The 21823-nt window shown below is 41.3% G+C and overlaps 2 protein-coding genes across 2 annotated transcripts in view; both read right to left on the minus strand.

Annotated features, from left to right (window-relative positions):
• Window positions 1-21823, minus strand: part of LOC115269977 (uncharacterized) — a 617722-nt gene that overhangs the window by 76779 nt on the left and 519120 nt on the right. The window contains exon 4 of the mRNA XM_062853057.1: window positions 14573-14757. Coding sequence (XP_062709041.1) covers window positions 14573-14757 — 185 coding nt within the window. The remainder of the gene's footprint in view (window positions 1-14572; window positions 14758-21823) is intronic.
• Window positions 9621-13916, minus strand: LOC134288862 (basic proline-rich protein-like; the record flags this gene model as incomplete). Its single annotated transcript, XM_062854775.1, has 2 exons — window positions 13885-13916; window positions 9621-12021 (listed from the first exon to the last, which is right to left on the minus strand). Coding segments are annotated over exons 1-2 (2433 nt in total), but the record flags the coding sequence as incomplete, so codon positions are not given.

Consider the following 21823-nt stretch of genomic DNA (forward strand, 5'->3'; position numbering starts at 1 on the left):
GAGCAATAAAGAAGAAGAAAGAAGGACTGACCTAGAATCGAACTCAAACAGCCTCAGTATAGTATTGCTGAAAAACCGCACATTTACCGCTTTAGCTATGTGAATTCCACCAAAACTAGATAAACAACTTTGTATTTTACGATTTAACGCTTTTGGAGCCCCTCCCCAACATAGAAACAGCACTGTTTTCTGCAAAACTACTGCAAATTGAGTCGTCTATTAAGCAAAAATGGGAACATTTGTATTTGATACTTTACTGACAACCTAGAACATCCTGAACACCATCAAGTTTAGCGAAACGACATAATTGACATACCAGTTGTTCGCAAAGCTGAATTTGGATATGGGTTACGTTAATATGTATTCATTTAAACTTTGTCAAAAATATCAAAAGGTGTTTTATATTCTAGGATGTTCTAGGTGTTCCGAACTGTCCTGTAGTAAAGTCCTTTAAATCTCCAAGAAATTGTTTATGTGTTTTCGCCATCAATAATAGCATTACATAACCTACTGGAATCCGTGAAGCTCTTGAAATCTACAATGTCATTTGTAAACACTATCGGGATATTCCAGGTCAGCCAAACTGCCTTGGAGTTCAGAACTTCAGGTCTGCACTCGTAACAGTAGCCATATCTGTTATACTAAGTAACGTTGCATAATCAACCGAGGTCACTGGACCAATTTGAAGTCTACTTGATATTTCTATAAGCCTTTGGGACATTCCGGGTCGTCCAAACTCTTTTATAATGAAGTCCTTCAAATCTACAAGAATAATTTTATGTGTTTTCGCCATAAATAATAGCCTTGCATAATCTACTGAGATCCGTGAAGCTCTTGAAATCTACAGTGTCATTCATATGTAGACACTATAGGAATATTCCAGGTTAGCCAAACCATCTTGGAGTTCAGAGTATAAGGTCCACACTCGTAACATCCACCATATATTACAAAAAAAAAAAACACGGACACCGTTTTCAGCCAGAGGCTGTACATACTGAACGAATTTTAACACTAGACAAAAGGGCATTTTTTGAAATTGCTTTAAAACGTTATAACTCAGGAACGAAGCATCGTAGAAACAAAGTTTTTTTTAGAAAATTAAAGCAAATTTTCTCAGAAATCCAAAAAAATATAAACTGGAAAAAGTTTTTCACAAAATTTTCCACAGTTGAGAAAATTCGTAAAGAAAAGCCGGAAAAACTATCGGATTTTTGAGAAGGTTATTTTATAAGCTTTAATCGCTGAAATTTTTGAAATATACTTTTTTTTCGTTTTTGAGTTATGGCCAATTTTGTTGAAAAATGTCCAAATGTGCCATAAAAGGCTTTTCTTTGAAAAATCATAACTCAAGAACGAAGCATCGTAGAAACAAAGTTTTTTAATGAAAATGGAAGCAAATTTTCTAAGAAATACAAAAAAAAAAGAAGTGGAAAAAGTTTTCCACAAAATTTTTCACCGTTGAGAAAATTCATAAATAAAAGCCGGAAAAACTATGTCCGAACTCGTGAAAAATTTTCATAAAAATATTTTTGGGAATGTAATTTTATAAGCTTTGGGAATGTAATTTTATAAGCTTTGATCGCTGAAATTTTTGGAATGTACTTTTTTCTCATTACTGAGTTATGGTCAATTATGTGAAAATGACCATGTAAGCCTATATTATATGGTAATTTTTCATAAAATCTGCCATAACTTAGGAACGAAAATTAAGTGCATTCCTAAAATTTCAGCGATCAAAGTTTATGAAGTTTATGAATTTTCTCAACGGTGAAAAATTTTGTAGAAAACTTCTTACATTTCATATTTGTTGGATTCCTGAGATAATTTGCTTTCATTTTCATTAAAAAACTTTGTTTCTACGATGCTTCGTTCTTGAGTTATGATTTTTTAAAGAAAAGGCTTTTATGGCACATTTGGACATTTTTCAACAAAATTGGCCATAACTCAAAAACGAAAAAAAGTGCATTCCAAAAATTTCAGCGACTAAAGCTTGTAAGATAACCTTCTCAATAATATTTTTTCGAAAATTTGCTTTGTCTCTACGATGCTTCGTTCTTGAGTTATGATTTTTCAAAGTAAGTAGTGTCAGGGGAAAACAAAAAAATGCACCTGAGTTTTCCAGGAAAATATGTGACCCTGAATTTTCCTCAATTTTTTTTGTTCATTTATCCATGAGCCCTGTCTGTGGAAAAAGTTTCATGAAAATCGTAAACCCTTCGGCCCAAACCCGTACGGTAATAAAATAAAATCCCCAAGAGACACACGGAGCATGCACCAGTAGATACGGAGAAGAAACTGTTCTCACGAAAAGTTTCATCGCTCGGAGCGGGAATCGAACTCTCACCCCACAGCATGATGCGATTAGAAGCTTGGTGGTCCTAATCGCACGGATACGAGGCTCCTGAGTAATGTAACATAATCAATCGCGGTTACTGGATCAACCTGAACTCAACTATATATTATTATGAAACTTTGGGACATTGAGGGTAGTTCAAACTGCCCTGAAGTTTAGCTAACGTCAGTAATAGTACTTTTTCTCACAATGAACTATAATATTACACATCCAACTGTAATCTGTAATCCCCCCGGCATTTCATGAGTTATTCCAAGATAGTTCTGAGATATTCCAGATCAACGAAACTACTTCGGAGGCCATAGCTTCTGGTCTAGACTTGTGATAATCACTTTTGCCATTACGATAAGAAGTGCTACATAATCCACAGTATTTACCAAAGTAGTTTGAGAAACAAGAAGCGTAGTTATATATATTTGAGATCTTCTGGGCCATCTTTACTGTTATGGAGCTTAATTGCTAAAAACAAACACTGTAACGTGAGGTGATTTCGTTTTAGATAGTATCGTTACACAACTAAATAGAATTCATGAACCTCTTAGCTCTGAAGGGTCACTCTATGATAGTTTTGTGTCATCCAATCTTTCATGGAGTAGCCAACTTGATACAATTAAATTTCGTTCGTTGTACTAAGCTCTTAGCCCAGTTAGTGAAATACTTTAACTAGGTAGGTTGAGTTTTGAACTGCCTAACAATTTCTAACACAAGAGATTCAGAGCTACCAACAACCTTGACAAATCGTCCTTCACGTCAAAAAGTGACGTATGACTTCGGTTTAACTGGGCTATAGCCCACCAAACAGGCACTCAGTTAAAACGAAGTCCACCTAAACGTAGTACAACGAAGGTCGACTGCATCTACACTTGCCATGCTAGCCTGCTGCACTGAATAATGATACATAATGAACCATATTTGCTAATATTCTTCAAAGACTAATAGGCATTGTTCTGTACCTTTGAAACATTTAAGGTTGTTCAAACTTTTATGAAACTCGTTTTTTTTTAAATCTGTATTCGTTAAAGTAATTATTTGTGCTAAAATAAAGCTACGTCACCTAGTCTAACCCACCCAGATCCGTGAACTTTTGTGAAGTTCAGACTCATTCCAAAATACCTTTGAGATATTTCAGGATTACAAAACTTTCCTACAACTTAGAACTTCCAGATAAGGTGAAGATATGACGAAGCCACATCTTGAGCACAAATCTTAAGGCAAATGTGGGACGCCGCAGATGATAAGCACTGCAGCTGCGAACCGAGTGTTGTGGTGAAGAATTGTTGATTCAGCTTTATTATAATTGTTATTAACGCTAAATATATACAATTGATGCAACCATTACGATTGCTAATGCTGTGTAACTCAAAACAGCAAAAAAGATTATTACGGTTATTATCGAAGCTTTGTATAATGAAAAAAGTTACTCTTACATCCGTAGACTTCAGGATCTAAACTCAAGAACAGTTTAGATGACCTAGGATATCCCTACTGTTCTGATACTACCTTTTGAACATTCAGAAGACTTACTGGACATGATGGAATAAAAATAGTAGTTTTATATAATGAAAGAAGGGACCGTTGCACCCCTAGACTTCAGAATCTGAACTCAAGAACAGTTTGGATGACCTAGGATACTCCGACTGTTCCGATACTGTCTTTTGAACTTTCAGAAGTCTTACTGGACATAATGGAATACAAATCGTAGCTTTGTATAGTGAAAGAAGTTACTGTAACACCCGCAGGCTTTAGGATCTAAACTCAAGAACAGTTTGGATGACCTAGGATATGCCGGCTGATCTGACACTGTCTTTTAAACATTCAGAAGACTTACTGGACATGATAGAATACAAATCTGCATTAAAACATGAAAGGAATTGCCGTTACACCCGTAGACTTCAGAATCTGGACTCAAGAACAGTTTGAATGACCTAGGATATCCTGACTGTTCTGTTACTATCTTTTGAACATTCAGAAGTCTAATGTACATGATGGAATACAAATCTTAGCATTGTATAGTGAAGTAAGTTACTCGTAGATTTTAGGTTCTAAACTCTAGAGCGGTTTGGAGGACCTAGTACAACCCAACTGTTCTGATACCAACTTTTGAACATTCTGAAGACTTACTGGACATGATAAAATACAAATCGTAGCTTTGTTTAATGAGAGAAGTTACCGTTACTAGCCTAGACTTTAGAATCTGAACTCAAGAAGAGTTTGGATGACCTAGGATATTACGAATGTTCTGATACTGTCTATTGAACTTTCTGAAGATTCACTGAGCATGATAGAATACAAATCGTAGCTTTGTATAATGAAAGAAGTGACTGTTACACTCGCAGGCTTTAGGATCTAAACTCAAGAACAGTTTGGATGACCTAGGATACCCCTACTGATCTGTTACTGTCTTTTGAACTTTCCGAAGTCTTACTGGACATTATGGAGTAAAAATCGTAGCTTTGTATAATAAAAGAAGTTACTGTAACACCCGCAGGCTTTAGGATCTAAACTCAAGAACAGTTTGGATGACCTAGGATATGCCAACTGACCTGACACTGGCTTTTGAACATTCAGAAGACTTACTGGACATGATAGAATAAAAATCGTAGCTATGTATAATGCAAGAAATAACCGTTACACCCGTAGACTTCAGAATCTGAACTCAAGAACAGTTTGAGTGACCTAGGATACTCCGACTGTTCTGATACTGCCTTTTGTCGGCTGTTCGGGTCCGTATAAAGTTGATCGTCAATATTAACTTCTTTTCCCGATTAGCCTAGATAGCTGTGTAGTGTCGGTAGCGGTTGTCTTAATTGGCTAAGAATAACACTACGGACCACCTGTTCCGGGGGTAAAAGTCCAATAAACAGGGAACCCCAATCCAAGGTGGCAGGCGACCCGTGCTGATGGATGAATGGTTGAGGGGGTTTAAAATATGCTCGATCTTTAATGGAGCCCGTAACGTAGGTAGATCGCCTTTATGTGTTGCGTTACGGTTCAAGATCTACCAAACCGAACCCTAGTGACATCTGGTTTGTCAAGTTGGGGTAATGTGTTTTGGAAATAAGGATTCATGGTACATAGTCCTTGTTACTGGTGACAGTTTCTAAAATTGCATTTATTCTGCCTTGCTGATAGTTAAAGAATCGGACTTTGCCCACCCGAGACTACACTTGATGTTAGGAAAAAAACATGCTTTACGTATCTAGTTGCGTACTAACCTATCAAGGACTGTTAAGTTCTGGTAATTCAAGGACTCACGTGCATTCTTATTGCAGAACACATTCTCTAATTTGACAGAGTTTTGCAACTAGCCTAAAGTCCCGGGTTTTTCTTTGCTGTCCTGGGACTAAACTAGAAGCAAGACATGGATGGGGCTAGAGTTCCGATGCATGGATAAATACCAGTACCACCGTTTTGTTTTTCTCAGAATTCAAATAGATTGTGTTTGATTAGGGGCGCTCTTTCACTGGGATTTTAATCTCTATGATAACGGGACTTTTTTATCGCAATCTATTTCTTGCACCTCTGGGATAACAAAACAGGAACTGTACAGAAATCGATGCTTCATTGCCTCTCAATGACAATGGAGTAGTACGACATGCACTAAATACTAAGGATACAGGTAATGCCACAAAAGATCTAAATACTGGTCGCAGTGGCTCACCCGAACAGAGAAAAAAAATACTGCCTTTTGAACTTTCAGAAGTCTAGCTGGACATGATAGAATACAAATCGTAGCTTTGTGTTATGAAAGAAATTATTTTTACATCCGTAGACTTCAGAATCTGAACACAAGAACAGGATATCCCTGTTCTGATACTGTCTTTTGAACATTCAGAAGACTTACTGGACATGATGGAATACAAATCGTAGCTTTGTATTATGAAAGAAGTTACTGAAACACCCGCAGGCTTTAGGATCTAAACTCAAAAACAGTTTGGATGACCTAGGATATGCCGACTGCTCTGACACTGTCTTTTGAACATTCAGAAGACTTACTGGACATGATGGAATACAAATCTTAGCTTTGTATAGTGATATAAGTTACTCGTAGACTTTAGGTTCTAAACTCAAGAACAGTTTAGTGGACCTAGGATATCCCAACTGTTGTGATACCAACTTTTGAACTTTCAGAAGACTTACTGGACGGGCCCATATAGCCGAGGCGATAAACGCACGGGTATTCGGCATGACCATGCTGAGGGTGACGGGTTCGATTCCCGGTCGGTCCAGGATCTTTTCGTAAAGGAAATTTCCTTGACTTCCTTGGGCATAGAGTATCTTCGTGCTTGCCACACGATATACGCATGCAAAATGGTCATTGGCAGAGGAAGCTCTCAGTTAATAACTGTGGAAGTGCTCATAGAACACTAAGCTGAGAAGCCGGCTTTGTCCCAATGAGGACGTTACGCCAAGAAGAAGAAGACTTACTGGACATGATAGAATACAAATCGTAGCTTTGTATAATGAAAGAAGTTATCGTTAGACCCGCTGATACACCCGAGGATCTAAACTAAAGAACAGTTTGGATGACCTAGAATATCCAGACCTTTTTTATGCTGTTGAGCACCAAAACCACAGAAATACATAGAAAAAACTCTATAATAATGCTTGGGAAAAGTCTCGGGCTTCAAAGGGTTAAAACAATACACATTCAACACATTCAGCTATTTGAATATTCAACCTTTTGACTGCACTTCCATTGAAATAATCTAACACAGATGTCAGAGCCACTTACAAATCGAATTGAAAATTTACACATTTACTCTGTTAGCGCTCAGATGCATTGCCAGTTTTCACCCACCACAGAATTGAAAGAAGCAACCAAAAACCACTCGCTACAAAACCACAGCGGCGCGACGTCTCCCTATTTGCACTCGGCTAGAAGTGTGCAATAGTGCAGCTTTGTAGAAGCTCTCGCCGCGATAGCATCGGCAAACAGTTTTCTTTCAACTGCTTTCGCTAAGAAATGCAAATTGCATGCAGCAAGCGAAGATCCTTTTCGGCAACCACGCACGCTGGTAGAAGTTTGCATATGTAAAACGTATCAGATTGCATATGCAATTTGTTACTGCTATTTCCAGTAAAGAGGTGAATTATCCCGACTAACATATTTAGCGTTTTGGCGTATTGGAAGCAATAGAAGTCTGAGCTCTTTGGTATGTGGGAACTTGAGAAGTTATCAAGCCAGCTTCATCAACGGTCGGTCGACAACGGACCAGATCTTCATCGTACGGCAAATCCTCCAGAAACTCTGTGAATACCAGGTCCCAACGTATCACCTGTTCATCGACTTCAAAGCGGCATACGACATAATTGACCGCAAAGAGCTATGGAAAGCCATGGACGAAAACGGCTTTCCTGGGAAGCTGACTAGACTGATTAATGCAACGATGGACGGTGTGCAAAACTGTGTGCTAATACATATATGTTTGTATGTCAAATGGTGGATACTGCCAACAAAATTGAGTGAAACCACCTGCCGATACACCAACGGCACGTGTTCATCCCTGGAGCAAATGAAACACTTATCTCGACTAATCCCAGCAGAATTCAATGAAGATGAGCCCAACTCCCATAAATCTCCCGCAGCCATTAAGCGGACCGTTAAGAACGGCCACTCTATCAAGCCTGGAGCTTGCCTTTCCTTTTGGCCAAATTAATTCCCACAAAAAGGAAGCTTTACAATAAAGCCAAACAGCCACCGTCGAGGTTAATGGTTTCCGGGAAAGGAGATCACAGTCACAGTCATCATTCCACCTTTGTCCCAAAAGCTTAGAGCTTCAAGAGATTAGGGGTACCATGGTCACAGCACCCTAATCCACCCGTCTTACCGTGCCACTAGCCAACCCCCTTCCAGCTTGAAAACTGTCCATTATTTATAAGCACACCCCGCTCCGACCGGTTAGAGTTCTTGTTTCGGAAGTTGAACTTTTCCGCTTTAGCTCGGGGGAACAACATCCGAAAGTTTTGCAACACCGTGAAAGATGAATTATCCTGGCTGGTTGCTGGTAGCATTAGCAGTTTTTTTTTTGCAGTTTTCCAATAGTATTTTGTTTGGATGTACCTAGTTTTTTCCGTCGGTCGACACGGTTAAAGTTATACCCGAAGTTGAGTCGGTGGCACGCTGGCTGTTGGCGAGCGTAACTTGATGGATGCGGATGGTGGTAAAACTCGACAAATCCGATTACAGGATTTTTGTTTTCGTTGGGGATCCTGGAGCAGGTAGCCAAAATATGTATCCATCTGAGGCTGGGTTTCCCAACGATCGGGTCATAACTCGTGCAATATTTTTTTTTGTATATTGTCTAACCAATGAGTAACTTACATATTCATTGATTAAATTTGATATTGAACATACATTGAACATATCTTGAACATAGGCACTCCTGGAGGAATCCCTGGAGAAATTCTGGAGGAATCCCTGGAAGAATTCCTGGAGAAATTCTTGAAGGAATCCCTGAAAGAATTCCTGGAGGAATTCCTGGAGGAATCCCTGGAAGAATTCCTGGAGAATCCCTGGAGGAATTCCTGGAGGAATCCCTGGCTGAATTCCTGGAGGAATCCTTGTAGGAATTCCTGGAGGAATTCCTGGAGTAATTCCTGGAGGAATTCCTGGAGGAGTTCCTGCAGTAATCCCTGGAGGAATTCCAGGAGGAACCTCTGGAGGAATTCCTGGTGGAATCCCTGGAGGAAATCCTGGAAGCATTCCTGGAGGAATTCCAAGATGAATCCCTGGAGGAATTCCTGGAGGAATCCCTGGAGAAATTCCTGGAGGAATCCCTGGAGAAATTCCTGGAGGAATCCCTGGAGTTCCTGGAGGAATCCCTGAAGGAATCCCTGGAGGAATCTTTGGAAGAATTCCTGGAGGAATCCCTGGAGAAATTCCTGGAGGAATCCCTGGAGAAATTCCTGGAGGAATCCCTGGAGGAATTCCTGGAGGAATCCCTGGAGGAATTCCTGGAGGAATCCCTGGAGGAATTCCTGGAGGAATCCCTGGAGGAATTCCTGGAGGAATCCCTGGAGGAATTCCTGGAGGAATCCCTGGAAGAATTCCTGGAGGAATCCCTGGAGGAATTCCTGGAGGAATCCCTGGAGGAATTCCTGGAGGAATCCCTGGAGGAATCCCTGGAGGAATTCCTGGAGGAATCCCTGGAGGAATTCCTGGAGGAATCCCTGGAGGAATTCCTGGAGGAATCCCTGGAGGAATTCCTGGAGGAATCCCTGGAGGAATTCCTGGAGGAATCCCTGGAGGAATTCCTGGAGGAATCCCTGGAGGAATTTCTGGAGGAATCCCTGGAGGAATTCCTGGAGGAATCCCTGGAGGAATTCCTGGAGGAATCCCTGGAGGAATTCCTGGAGGAATCCCTGGAGGAATTCCTGGAGGAATCCCTGGAGGAATTCCTGGAGGAATCCCTGGAGGAATCCCTGGAGGAATCCCTGGAGGAATCCCTGGAGGAATCCCTGGAGGAATCCCTGGAGGAATCCCTGGAGGAATCCCTGGAGGAATCCCTGGAGGAATCCCTGGAGGAATCCCTGGAGGAATCCCTGGAGGAATCCCTGGAGGAATCCCTGGAGGAATCCCTGGAGGAATCCCTGGAGGAATCCCTGGAGGAATCCCTGGAGGAATCCCTGGAGGAATCCCTGGAGGAATCCCTGGAGGAATCCCTGGAGGAATCCCTGGAGGAATCCCTGGAGGAATCCCTGGAGGAATCCCTGGAGGAATCCCTGGAGGAATCCCTGGAGGAATCCCTGGAGGAATCCCTGGAGGAATCCCTGGAGGAATCCCTGGAGGAATCCCTGGAGGAATCCCTGGAGGAATCCCTGGAGGAATCCCTGGAGGAATCCCTGGAGGAATCCCTGGAGGAATCCCTGGAGGAATCCCTGGAGGAATCCCTGGAGGAATCCCTGGAGGAATCCCTGGAGGAATCCCTGGAGGAATCCCCGGAGGAATCCCTGGAGGAATCCCCGGAGGAATCCCTGGAGGAATCCCCGGAGGAATCCCTGGAGGAATCCCCGGAGGAATCCCTGGAGGAATCCCCGGAGGAATCCCTGGAGGAATCCCCGGAGGAATCCCTGGAGGAATCCCCGGAGGAATCCCTGGAGGAATCCCCGGAGGAATCCCCGGAGGAATCCCTGGAGGAATCCCCGGAGGAATCCCTGGAGGAATCCCCGGAGGAATCCCTGGAGGAATCCCCGGAGGAATCCCTGGAGGAATCCCCGGAGGAATCCCTGGAGGAATCCCCGGAGGAATCCCTGGAGGAATCCCCGGAGGAATCCCTGGAGGAATCCCCGGAGGAATCCCTGGAGGAATCCCCGGAGGAATCCCTGGAGGAATCCCCGGAGGAATCCCTGGAGGAATCCCCGGAGGAATCCCTGGAGGAATCCCCGGAGGAATCCCTGGAGGAATCCCCGGAGGAATCCCTGGAGGAATCCCCGGAGGAATCCCTGGAGGAATCCCCGGAGGAATCCCTGGAGGAATCCCCGGAGGAATCCCTGGAGGAATCCCCGGAGGAATCCCTGGAGGAATCCCCGGAGGAATCCCTGGAGGAATCCCCGGAGGAATCCCTGGAGGAATCCCCGGAGGAATCCCTGGAGGAATCCCCGGAGGAATCCCTGGAGGAATCCCCGGAGGAATCCCTGGAGGAATCCCCGGAGGAATCCCTGGAGGAATCCCCGGAGGAATCCCTGGAGGAATCCCCGGAGGAATCCCTGGAGGAATCCCCGGAGGAATCCCCGGAGGAATCCCTGGAGGAATCCCCGGAGGAATCCCTGGAGGAATCCCCGGAGGAATCCCTGGAGGAATCCCCGGAGGAATCCCTGGAGGAATCCCCGGAGGAATCCCTGGAGGAATCCCCGGAGGAATCCCTGGAGGAATCCCCGGAGGAATCCCTGGAGGAATCCCCGGAGGAATCCCTGGAGGAATCCCCGGAGGAATCCCTGGAGGAATCCCCGGAGGAATCCCTGGAGGAATCCCTGGAGGAATCCCTGGAGAAATCCCTGGAGAAATCCCTGGAGGAATACCTGGAGGAATCCCTGGAGGAATCCCTGGAGGAATCCCTGGAGGAATCCCTGGAGGAATCCCTGGAGGAATCCCTGGAGGAATCCCTGGAGGAATCTCTGGAGGAATCCCTGGAGGAATCCCTGGAGGAATCCCTGGAGGAATCCCTGGAGGAATCCCTGGAGGAATCCCTGGAGGAATCCCTGGAGGAATCCCTGGAGGAATCTCTGGAGGAATCCCTGGAGGAACTCCAGGACGAATCCCTGGAGGAACTCCAGGACGAATCCCTGGAGGAACTCCAGGACGAATCCCTGGAGGAACTCCAGGACGATTCCCTGGAGGAACTTCAGGACGAATCCTTGGAGGAATTCCCGGACAAATCCCTGGAGGAATTCCTGGAGTTATCTCTGGAGGAATTCCTGGTGGAATCTCTGGAGGAATTCCTGCAAGAATTTTTGGAGGAGTTCTTGGAGAAATCTCTGAATGTATCCTTGGGAGAATTCCTGGAGGAATCCCTGGGGGAATACCTTGACGAATCTCTGGGGGAATTTCTGGAGGAATTCTTGGAGGAATCCCTGGGGGATATCCGAGAGGAATCCCTGGGGGAAAACCTTGAGGAATCTCTGGGGGAATTTCTGGAGGAATTCCCGGAGGAATCCCTGCAAGAATCTCTGGAGGAGTTCATGGAGGAATCCCTGGAGGAATTCCAGGACAGATCCCTGCAGGAACTCCAGGACGAATCCCTGGAGGAGCTCCATGACGAATCCCTGGAGGAAATCCAGCACGAATCCCTGGAGCAACTCCAGCACGAATCCCAGGAGGAAATCCTGGAGTTTTCTCTGGAGGAATTCCTGGAGTAATCTCTGGAGAAATTTCTGGAGGAATCTCTGGAGAAATTTCTGGAGGAATCTCTGGAGAGGTTCTTGGAGGAATTTCTGGAGGAATCTCTGAAGGAATCCCTGGAGGATTTCCTGTTTGAATCCCTGGAGGAATCCCTGGAGAAATCCCTGGAGGAATTCCTGGATGAATCCATGGAGGAATTCCAGGACGAATCCCTGGAGGAACTTCAGGACAAATCCGTGGAGGAATTCCAGGACAAATCCCTGGAGGAATTCCTGGAGTTATCTCTGGAGAAATTCCTGGTGGAATCTGTGGAGAAATTCCTGCAAGAATTTCTGGAGGAGTTCCTGGAGAAATCTCTGAAGGTTTCCCTGGGAGAATTCCTGGAGGAATCCCTGAGGGAATTCCGAGAGGAATCCCTGGGGAATACCTTGAGGAATCTCTGGGGGAATTTCTGGAGGAATTCCTGGAGGAATCCCTGCAAGAATCTCTGGAGGAGTTCATGGAGGAATCCCTGGAGGAACTCCAGGACGAATTCCAGGACGATTTCCTGGAGGAATTGCTGGAGTTATCTCTGAAGAAATTCCTGGTGAAATCTCAGGAGGAATTCCTACAAGAATCTCTGGAGGAGTTCATGGAGGAATCCCTGGAGAAACTCCAGGACGAATTCCTATAGGAATCCCTGGAGGAATCCATGGAGGAATCCCTGGAGAAATCTCAGGAGGAATCCCGGGAGGAATCCCTGGAGGAATCCCTGGAGGAATCCCTGGAGTAATCTCTGGAGGAATTCCTGGAGTAATCTCTGGAAAAATTCTTGGTAAAATCTCTGGAGGAATTCCTGCAAGAATCTCTGGGGGAATCCCTGGAGGAATCTCTGGAGGCATCCCTGGAGGAATCTCTAAAGGAATCCCTGGGAGAATTCCTGGAGCAATCTCTGGAGAAATTCCTGGAGGATTTCCTGGAGGAATCCCTGGAGGAATCCATGGAAGAATTCCTGGACGAATCCCTGGAGGAACTCCACGATGAATCCCTGGAGGAACTCCAGGACGAATCTCTGGAGGAACTCCAGGACGAATCCCTGGAGCAACTCCAGCACGAATCCCAGGAGAAATTCCTGGAGTAATCTCTGGAGAAATTCCTGGAGGAATCTCTGGAGGAATTACTGCAAGAATCTCTGGAGGAATCCCTGGAGGAATCTCTGGAGGCATCCCTGGAGGAATCTCTAAAGGAATCCCTGGGAGAATTCCTGGAGCAATCTCTAGGGGAATTCCTGGAGGAATTCCAGGACGAATCCCTGGAGGAATGCCTGGAGTAATCTCTGGAGAAATTCCTGGTGGAATCTATGGAGTAATTCCTGCAAGAATCTCTGGGGGAATCTCTGGAGGAATTCCTGGAGGAATTTGTAAGTTTCTCAAAGAGGAATAAATTTCACGTATTGATTAAGAAATTCCATATTCGATTTCCCCAGGAGTTAATCAAATGTTGCGTCCAGAAATTCTTCGAACGATTTGCTTATTTACTCAGAATATCTACTAGGGATTCTTGCATAACTTTTTCCTGAACAACACCCGGATCATCCTGGACAGTGCTAGTTTGTTTGGCAACCGCTGCTGAATTTTAATGGAACAATTTCGCGGTTGTACCTCGTTTCTCGCTGTGTGTCCAAAAATAAATTGAATCCGCGGCGGAAAACCTATTTTTCCTGTTCCGGATCCCACTAGACATCGTTTGAGTGAGTGCGAATGCGAAGCGGTGGATGCACCCGAAATTCGAACAAAAAATAATTAAATTCGCGCTTTTTTACAACCGTCGCGTTGTTGGTGCCGGTAGTAACCTCACAGTAGGTTGTGGTTATCTTTTACGAGGGCTTCGCGCTACATCGGGTGGAAAATTTTCTGATCCCTTTGGAGATGCTAGTTCTGTGCGCAGAGTCCCAGATTGAATGATTCGCCGCCGTATCAGAATAAAATAAACGGGATGCTTTATAAGGCACTAACCTTCATACATAACATCCAGGAAAGGAAACCGCGTGAATATGAAAGTTACAATCAGTTGCACCCCAGCGAGCGTAGGTTATTTCTCGCGGCGCCAAGTTCGACCATGACGAGAACGGCTGCACCGACCGTCAACAACAAGCAGCCGGAAATGAAATGTATGCTGTTTTTCTCATTTCCTGCAACATGCACTTTCCGGCTGTGCTGTGCTGTTAAGCGATATTGCTTCCTGTTGTTGCACCACCACTACTGGCACTGGCGGTACTGACTAGAACTTTTGCATACAGAGAGATGGAGTCCCGGTGGTTTTGATTCCGCGAATTTAGATGGAGCCACCTGGTGCTTTGATATTGACGTTTCTATCAATTGCTGGTTGATGGTACTCACCAATCATAAGTAAGGCCGCCGTCAGATGTGAGGTAGGTGAGCCGGCGAGTCCGGTCGCGCCGAGTGCAGCACCCCCAAGAGCACACGCCACACCTCCCAGGGCCACCACCGCGATGAGCGCCCGCAGTGGTGGCCCGGCGAACCAATGACCGCAGCAGCCCTTTCGCGAACGTTCCGATGGTGAGCTGTTGGGAAGAAACGAAAAGAATGGCTATTAGAGATGCGTGGATTTTTGCATTTATTGTGAACTCAAATATTTAAAATTCAAGCAAAACAGAATTCTTTTCTTCTATTTCGTGGAGGAATCCTTGTATGGATTCCTAGGGGAATACCTGGAAGAATCCCTGGAGGAGTTTTTGGAAAAATCCCTGAAGGTACTCTTGGAGGAATTCCTGAAGGAAAACCTGGAGAAATCCCTAAAGGAATCTCTGGAGGAATTCTTGAAGGAATCCCTTTAGGAATGCTTGGAGAAGTCCCTGGAGGTATTCTTGGAGGAATTCCTGGAGGAATCCCCGGAGCTATGCCTGGAGGTATTCCAGGAGATACTTCTCATGGTACACCTGAAGGAATGTCTGGAGAAATTGTGGAGATTCCCTAGAGGTATTCTTAGAGGAATCCTAGGAGGAATTCCTGGAGGAATGCCAGGATCTTTCTAACAGTTCCTTCTGAAATTTTAATGGTTTCTGTAAGAATTCTTCAATGCAAATGCTTCCAAGAATTTACCCTGGAATTCCTTAACGAATTCCTTCAAAAATTCTCCTTCACGCAATCCTTAATAAATTCCTCTAGAGGTTCCTTCGGAAATTTATAGATTCGTGACTAGCACTCGGTAGAGCGTGGTTACTGGTCGCGCTTTTCTCCGAACGATCTTTCTAAATTAGTAGTGTAAGATTGTACTGCTATCTGCTCGGTCGCCTTTTGTTAGTTAGTGAACGTAAAATTTGATCGTCTTCGAAGGAAACTTTCAAATGTTACAGATTCTTTAAGAAAAAAGAAGATCGGAGATGAACCAGCCTAGGGCTGAAAATCTCTTTAATAAAGACAAAAAAGAATAATGCTTGAAATTCGCCCAGGCATCATTTAGGAATCTCCTCTGGATAATAATTCAAAAATTTTTCTTAGCATTCGTATGGAGAATCTATTGGAGATTCCTTTAGAAAATCAGCCAAAAACTTCTTCAGAAATTTTTCTTTAAATCTTATTAAAAAAAATCTTGTCTTGGGAAATTTGTCCGTGGGTTCGGCTAAAAATTCACTTACAGATTCTTTCAAAAATCTACCATGGATTCATTCGGAAATATTATTCAGGAATTTGTTTAGACATTCCTCCTATTCTACAAATACCATAAAAAAAGATACTTCTAAAATTCCTTCATTTTTTTCCAAAAGAAATATCCATAAATTTTAGCAGAAATTCCTTCAGGGATTCTTTTGAAAAGTCGTTTAAATTCCTTAAGAAATGTCTTGAAATTTATCCTGGAATTTCTCCAGAGATTCCTTTAATAAAACTTTTACCGATGCTTTTAGAAACTATTCGAAAGTTATTCAGAAAATGTTTTAAAAGTTCCTTAAACAAATTATACTGGGGGTTACTTTGTGAATTCTCCCAAGGACTTCACCAACACTTCTCACAGCAACTTCCAATTTCTCCATAAATTCCACTAGGGATTCCAAAAGATTCACAAATATATGTGAATGCAGACGATTCACAAATAGATGTACAAAATAGTTGTGTATGAGTTTCTGCAGAAATTCCACCAGGAATTTCTTTAGAAAACACTACTTTTTTCGAGAATTTTCTAGATGTCCAAAAAATCATTCGGAAATTCTTTAAACATTATATCAAACGTCTTCCAAGGATTTATTCTAATCTTAATTTCTTTCAGAAAATCTTCCTTGGATTTCTTTAGAAATTTCTCCAGGGACTCTTTAAAAAAATGAGAAATTCATTCGGGAGTTTTCTGCAGGTATTCGTTTAGAAAATTTTCGAAAGATTTTCTCAGAAAATCTCCCGTGGCTTTTATTATAAATTCGCCTTACAATTTCTTCAGAAATATTTCCAAATTTTCCTCAAGAGATTTCTTTAAAATTTCTCCAAGGATAACTTTCAAAAAATGCAGGGGTCCGTAGCGTAGTGGCTACAAGTTCACTTTATAAGTGGATGGTCATGGGTTCGATCCCAGCCACGGTACTTGCAATTTTTCGTCAGTTGCTCTTTCCCCCGAGAGCGACTGACAACTGACCCTCTTCTGAGCATATGCTCTAACGAAGCCGGAAACTTGTATATCGGCTAACGGCAACTCATAATGGTTCCCCAATCGGACTGGAAATGTAACAAAAGTCACACAGCAACATCGTGCTCATCATTCTACCATGGACAGGGTAGAAAAGTGACGGCAGCGCAAAGGCAGCCAGTTCGAATTAGAATTAGAGGAATTAGAATAGAACACATTTAGGCGCTGTACAAAGTGTAAGTGCAGTCGCCAATTGGAGTCGCTCACGCAATGCCCTAGTGGACAAAAGAGCTGTACATTAGGTTAAGTGGTTTAAGAATAAAAAAAAACTTTGAAAAAACTTTCACAGATGTTACAATAATTCTTTCATGAACCCTTACTAAAATCCATCCTAGGATTAATTAAAAAAAAATCACGAGTTCCTGAAAAACAATTCCCAGTGATTCTTGAAGAAATCCTTTCAGTGACACCTTTGAAAACTCCTCGTAGATTAGGTTTACCAATCATCCAGGAAATCCTAATGGAATCCAGAATTTTTCTTCAAAATCGTCTAGGGATTCCATTGGACTTTAGAATGTCCTCCAGAAATTTCTCCAAGAACTCCTTAAAAAGTCTTCAATGGATAGCTTACAAATATGTTTCATGGATTCCGAGTTTCTTGAGATTTCTTTCCACATAGATTCTTTTAGAAATTCTTCAAAGAATTCATCTTTATAATCTTATTTTTTAATGCACCAATAATCACAAACTAGGCATTCTTTAAACATTTTCTTAGAAGCTTTCTAAAGATTTTCCTCCAAGGATTGCTTTGGAAATTCTACGTGAGATTTTTAATAAAATTCCCAAGATTTTTTCACATTCCCTTAGATATACCTTTAAGACATTTCTTTTCCAGAAACTTCTCCAAGGTTTTTTTTCTGAAAGTCTTAGAAAATCCTCCAAGGATTTCTTCAGAGATATTTCTTCAGATTCTTTCAGAGATTTACAAGTGGATTCCTACGGATAGGCTGGAAGACATTTTTGCAAAAAAATCCTGCGGAAATTCACACAGAGATTTCACCAGAAATTCAACCGAGTATTCATATGTGTATTTTCTCAGAAACTCCCTCAGGATTTCCTCCAAATTAACCTCCAACAATATCTCCATGGATTTCTCCAGGATTTCAATAAAAAAATATTTTTATTAGGAGATTTCTCCAGGACAATGTTTCTAAAATACCTCTAGAGATTTTGTAAGGTATTCCACCAGATGTTTCCAGATGATTTTTCAGATATTCCTCCTGGAATTTCTTGAAGATATCCATCTACTGATTCTTAAAATATTTCTGTTTTTTTTAGAAAGTCTTCCAGAAATGTTTTTTTTTAATTTCCGTACAAATTGGTACGAAGGTTCTAAGAATTTAATGATTTTTTTTCACAGCTAGGATTTCTATATAGAATTTACCATAGAAAAACGATACAGTGCAACTCCGATTGTCATGAAACTTGCTGGGTTTGTAGTTCTTCGAAAATAATTTGACCCGTATTTTTTTATTTCGTCAACAGGGGACCAATTTTCAGATAGGGCGGTCCTAAAAATCAAGATTTATAAAACTAAAACTTTTCAAAAATCATAACTTCTGAACCAGTCAACCGATTTTAAACTTCTTTTTTGTTTGAAAGCTATTGAATTCAAGATTTCAGAAAAAAATACGCCGAATGGGCCAAAATGTGTTTTTGTGCAAAAAAAATGCAAATATATTAGTTTTTTCATGTTTAAATGGTCTCGGGACCAAAGAGGTACCCTGATGTTATATTTTTATCAGAAAGTTTAGGAAATTTGGCATAACATATAAAAAAATCAGAGATGTATGTTTTTTTTAGTTTTTGAGATATGATTTTTTTGAATATCGAGAGCCATATATTGCCTAATATTATAAATATTCATAAAACGATGCCTTGCATTGCATTTTTGAGTGATTCCTAGTCTTTTAGGTATTCATACATGTATAAGGATTCAATATATAGTCAAATTAAAAAAAATCTTTGTATGGGAAAATTTGGCCTTTTATTTTCAAACAATCAAATCTCTTAAACTAAAAAACATAAATGTCTGATTTTTGGATATGTTACGCCGAATTTCGTGAACTTTCTGATAAAAATATAAAACCAGGGTACCTCATTGGTCCCGAGGCCATGAAAACGTGAAAAAAAAAACTAATATATTGCATTGTTTTGCACAAAAACACACTTTGGCCCTTTTAACGTATTTTTTTTCTGAAAACTAGAATTCAATAGCTTTCAAAAATAAAACGAGTTTAAAATCGGTTTACTGGTTCAAAAGTAATGATTTTTTTAACTTTAATTTTTTAAAACCTTGATTTTTGGAACCACCCTATCTTAAATTTGATCACCCTAATGACAGAATAAAAAAAACGGGTCTAATAATTTTCGAAGAACTACAAACCCAACAAGTTTCACGACAATCGGAGTTGCACTATATCGTTTTTCCACAAAATTGGCCATTACTCAGGAACGAAAGGAACATCTTGAAAATTTCGCATAATAGGCTAGCGAACCAGCGGCCGGTATCTTGGGCACTTTTAGCTATAACTCAGACACTTCCCAACCAAATGACATGAAATTTTGTACACGGTTAGATACTATACGCATCTCATCGCGGTCCAAAAATTGTGTCAATTGGTTCAGAATTGTCTGAGTTATAGCAGAAAATAGGACTCCTGCCGAGATGGTTCCACTTCCCAAAAAGCTTCCAAATAAAATTTTTTTTTGAGAATTTTTCCAGACTTCCTAAATATTTTTCCGACAACAAATATCCTCAACAGTGGAAAACTTTGGGGAAAACATTTTTCATTTTGCATTTTTATTTGGATTGCTGAGAAAATTAGCTTGATTTCACAAAAAACATTGTGTCTACGATACTTCGTTCTTAAGTACAGATTTTTTTTTAAAGAAAATGGCTCATATAGCACATCTGAACAATTTCCACAAAATTGGTCATAACTCAGGAGCGGAGAAAAACCACATCATGAAAATTTCACAGTATATAGCTTATGTATTTTACTTCCAAAAATTTTTTTTGGGAATTTTTCCGCACTTCTTAAATAGTATTTTCGAATTTTCCAACCGATTTTCCTTCAACTGTGGAATATTTTGTGAAAAACATATTGTGTTCCAATTTCTGAGAAAATTTGCTTATGATTTCACAAAACAAATGCGTCTACGATGCTACGTTCTGGATTTATGATTTTTTTTTTAAAGTAGATGGTGTGTGTGGAAAATTATGGAAATGTTTGATTTCCACTAGAGTTTTTCGGAAAACTAGGCGACCCTGATTTTTTTTTCTATTTAGTTTTTGTTCATATATATGTGAACCATACCTGTTTTGATTTTTTTTTTAAATTCTGAGAACCTTCGTACCAATTTTTATGATAATAAAAAAAATCCAAATTTATTTAGAATGTTCTTCAGATATATTTTCAAAACTCTCCTAAAATTTCTACAGCGGAAATATCTTTAGACTTTAGAGACTTCTTCGTTATTTCAGAAATTTCAGCAGGAATTTCTTCCGAAGTCATCTGGTCAGTAATCTGCGAAGCATTCAAATAACCTTTTCATGCAATTTTGCAACAAATATTGGCATTCAATCAGCTGAATACACGCCTTGATAGTAAAGGGCATCTACCAAAAATATCAGTAATATATTACAATTCTCGGTGAGGAAGTCATAAGAAATTTTGAATGAAGTTTGTTATAAATCTTTGATATAAAGTTTAGCGAATGGGCAGTTTACATACATCGGCCAAAAATGGTGTCATTGCTAAGGGATCAGTAAAAAAAATTCGTCAGAAAATCATCCCATATGGCGCAATGGGTCACACGTTTTCTTCATAAGCAGATGGTCATGGGATGGATCCCAGCCCCGGCAATTTCATCAGTTGCTCTTTCCCCCTGAGAGCAGCTGACTCTGACCATCTTCTGAGCCCATGGCTCAAATGGACCCGGATACTTGGACATCGGCGAACGGCAACCCATAACACAGCGCGCTGCAGCGTAACAAAAAATAACTTTTGATCTGTCTCAAGAGCAAACTTATGTGTCTCCGACAGATTTTGGGCCGCTGAATCCGAATCCGGGCTCATATTTGCTCCAACACGTCACAATTTTGAGCTATACCTCAATTTATAGGGCAAAATATGCGATTTTGGGCTTTTTTGATTGCTGGCAATTAAGCATGGAAATATATTTTTTAATCAATCAAAGGATAAATTGGTCAATTAACATCTAAATTAACGACTCATGCAAAATATTTCGTTTTACCAAATCAAATTTGATAGTTTTAAGCGATTTATGTTAGGTACGATATTTCCCATACAAGTCACCCTCCAAAAGTTGCATGCAAGTTTTCATACTAACATTAAATGCCTAAATCTATCAAATTTGATTAGGTAAAACGAAATATTTTGCATGAGTCGTTAATTTAGATGTTAATTGACCAATTACCCTTTTGATTGCTTAAAAAATATTTCCATGCTTAATAACTTGCAGTCAAAAAAGCTCAAAATTGCATATTTTGCCCTATAAATTGAGGTATAGCTCAAAATTGTGACGTGTAGGAGCAAATCTGAGCCCGAATTCGGATGCAGCGGCCCAAAATCCTTCGGAGACACATAAGTTTGCTCTTGAGACAAAAAAATGTTGCGCTGTGTAATGGACCCCCAATTGGACTGGAAAAAGGAAAAACCAACAGCCACACATCAACATCTTCGTGCTCATAATTCATCCATGATAGGGTAGACAGTGGAAGCAGCGCAACGGCAACCAGTTCGATATAGTAGAATTAGAATAGAATACATTTGGGTCCTGTACGAAGTGTATGTACAGGTTCCAATTGGAATCGCTCACGAAGTGCCCTAGTGAACGAAAGAGCTGTAAATTAGGTAAAATGATTGAAAAAAATACTTCTGAGTACACTGTTGAAAATGCTTTGACATCCATGTGCACAACAGACAATGTGT

This window comes from Aedes albopictus, chromosome 2 (genome assembly GCF_035046485.1).
Source record: "Aedes albopictus strain Foshan chromosome 2, AalbF5, whole genome shotgun sequence".
Classification (NCBI taxonomy): domain Eukaryota; kingdom Metazoa; phylum Arthropoda; class Insecta; order Diptera; family Culicidae; genus Aedes; species Aedes albopictus.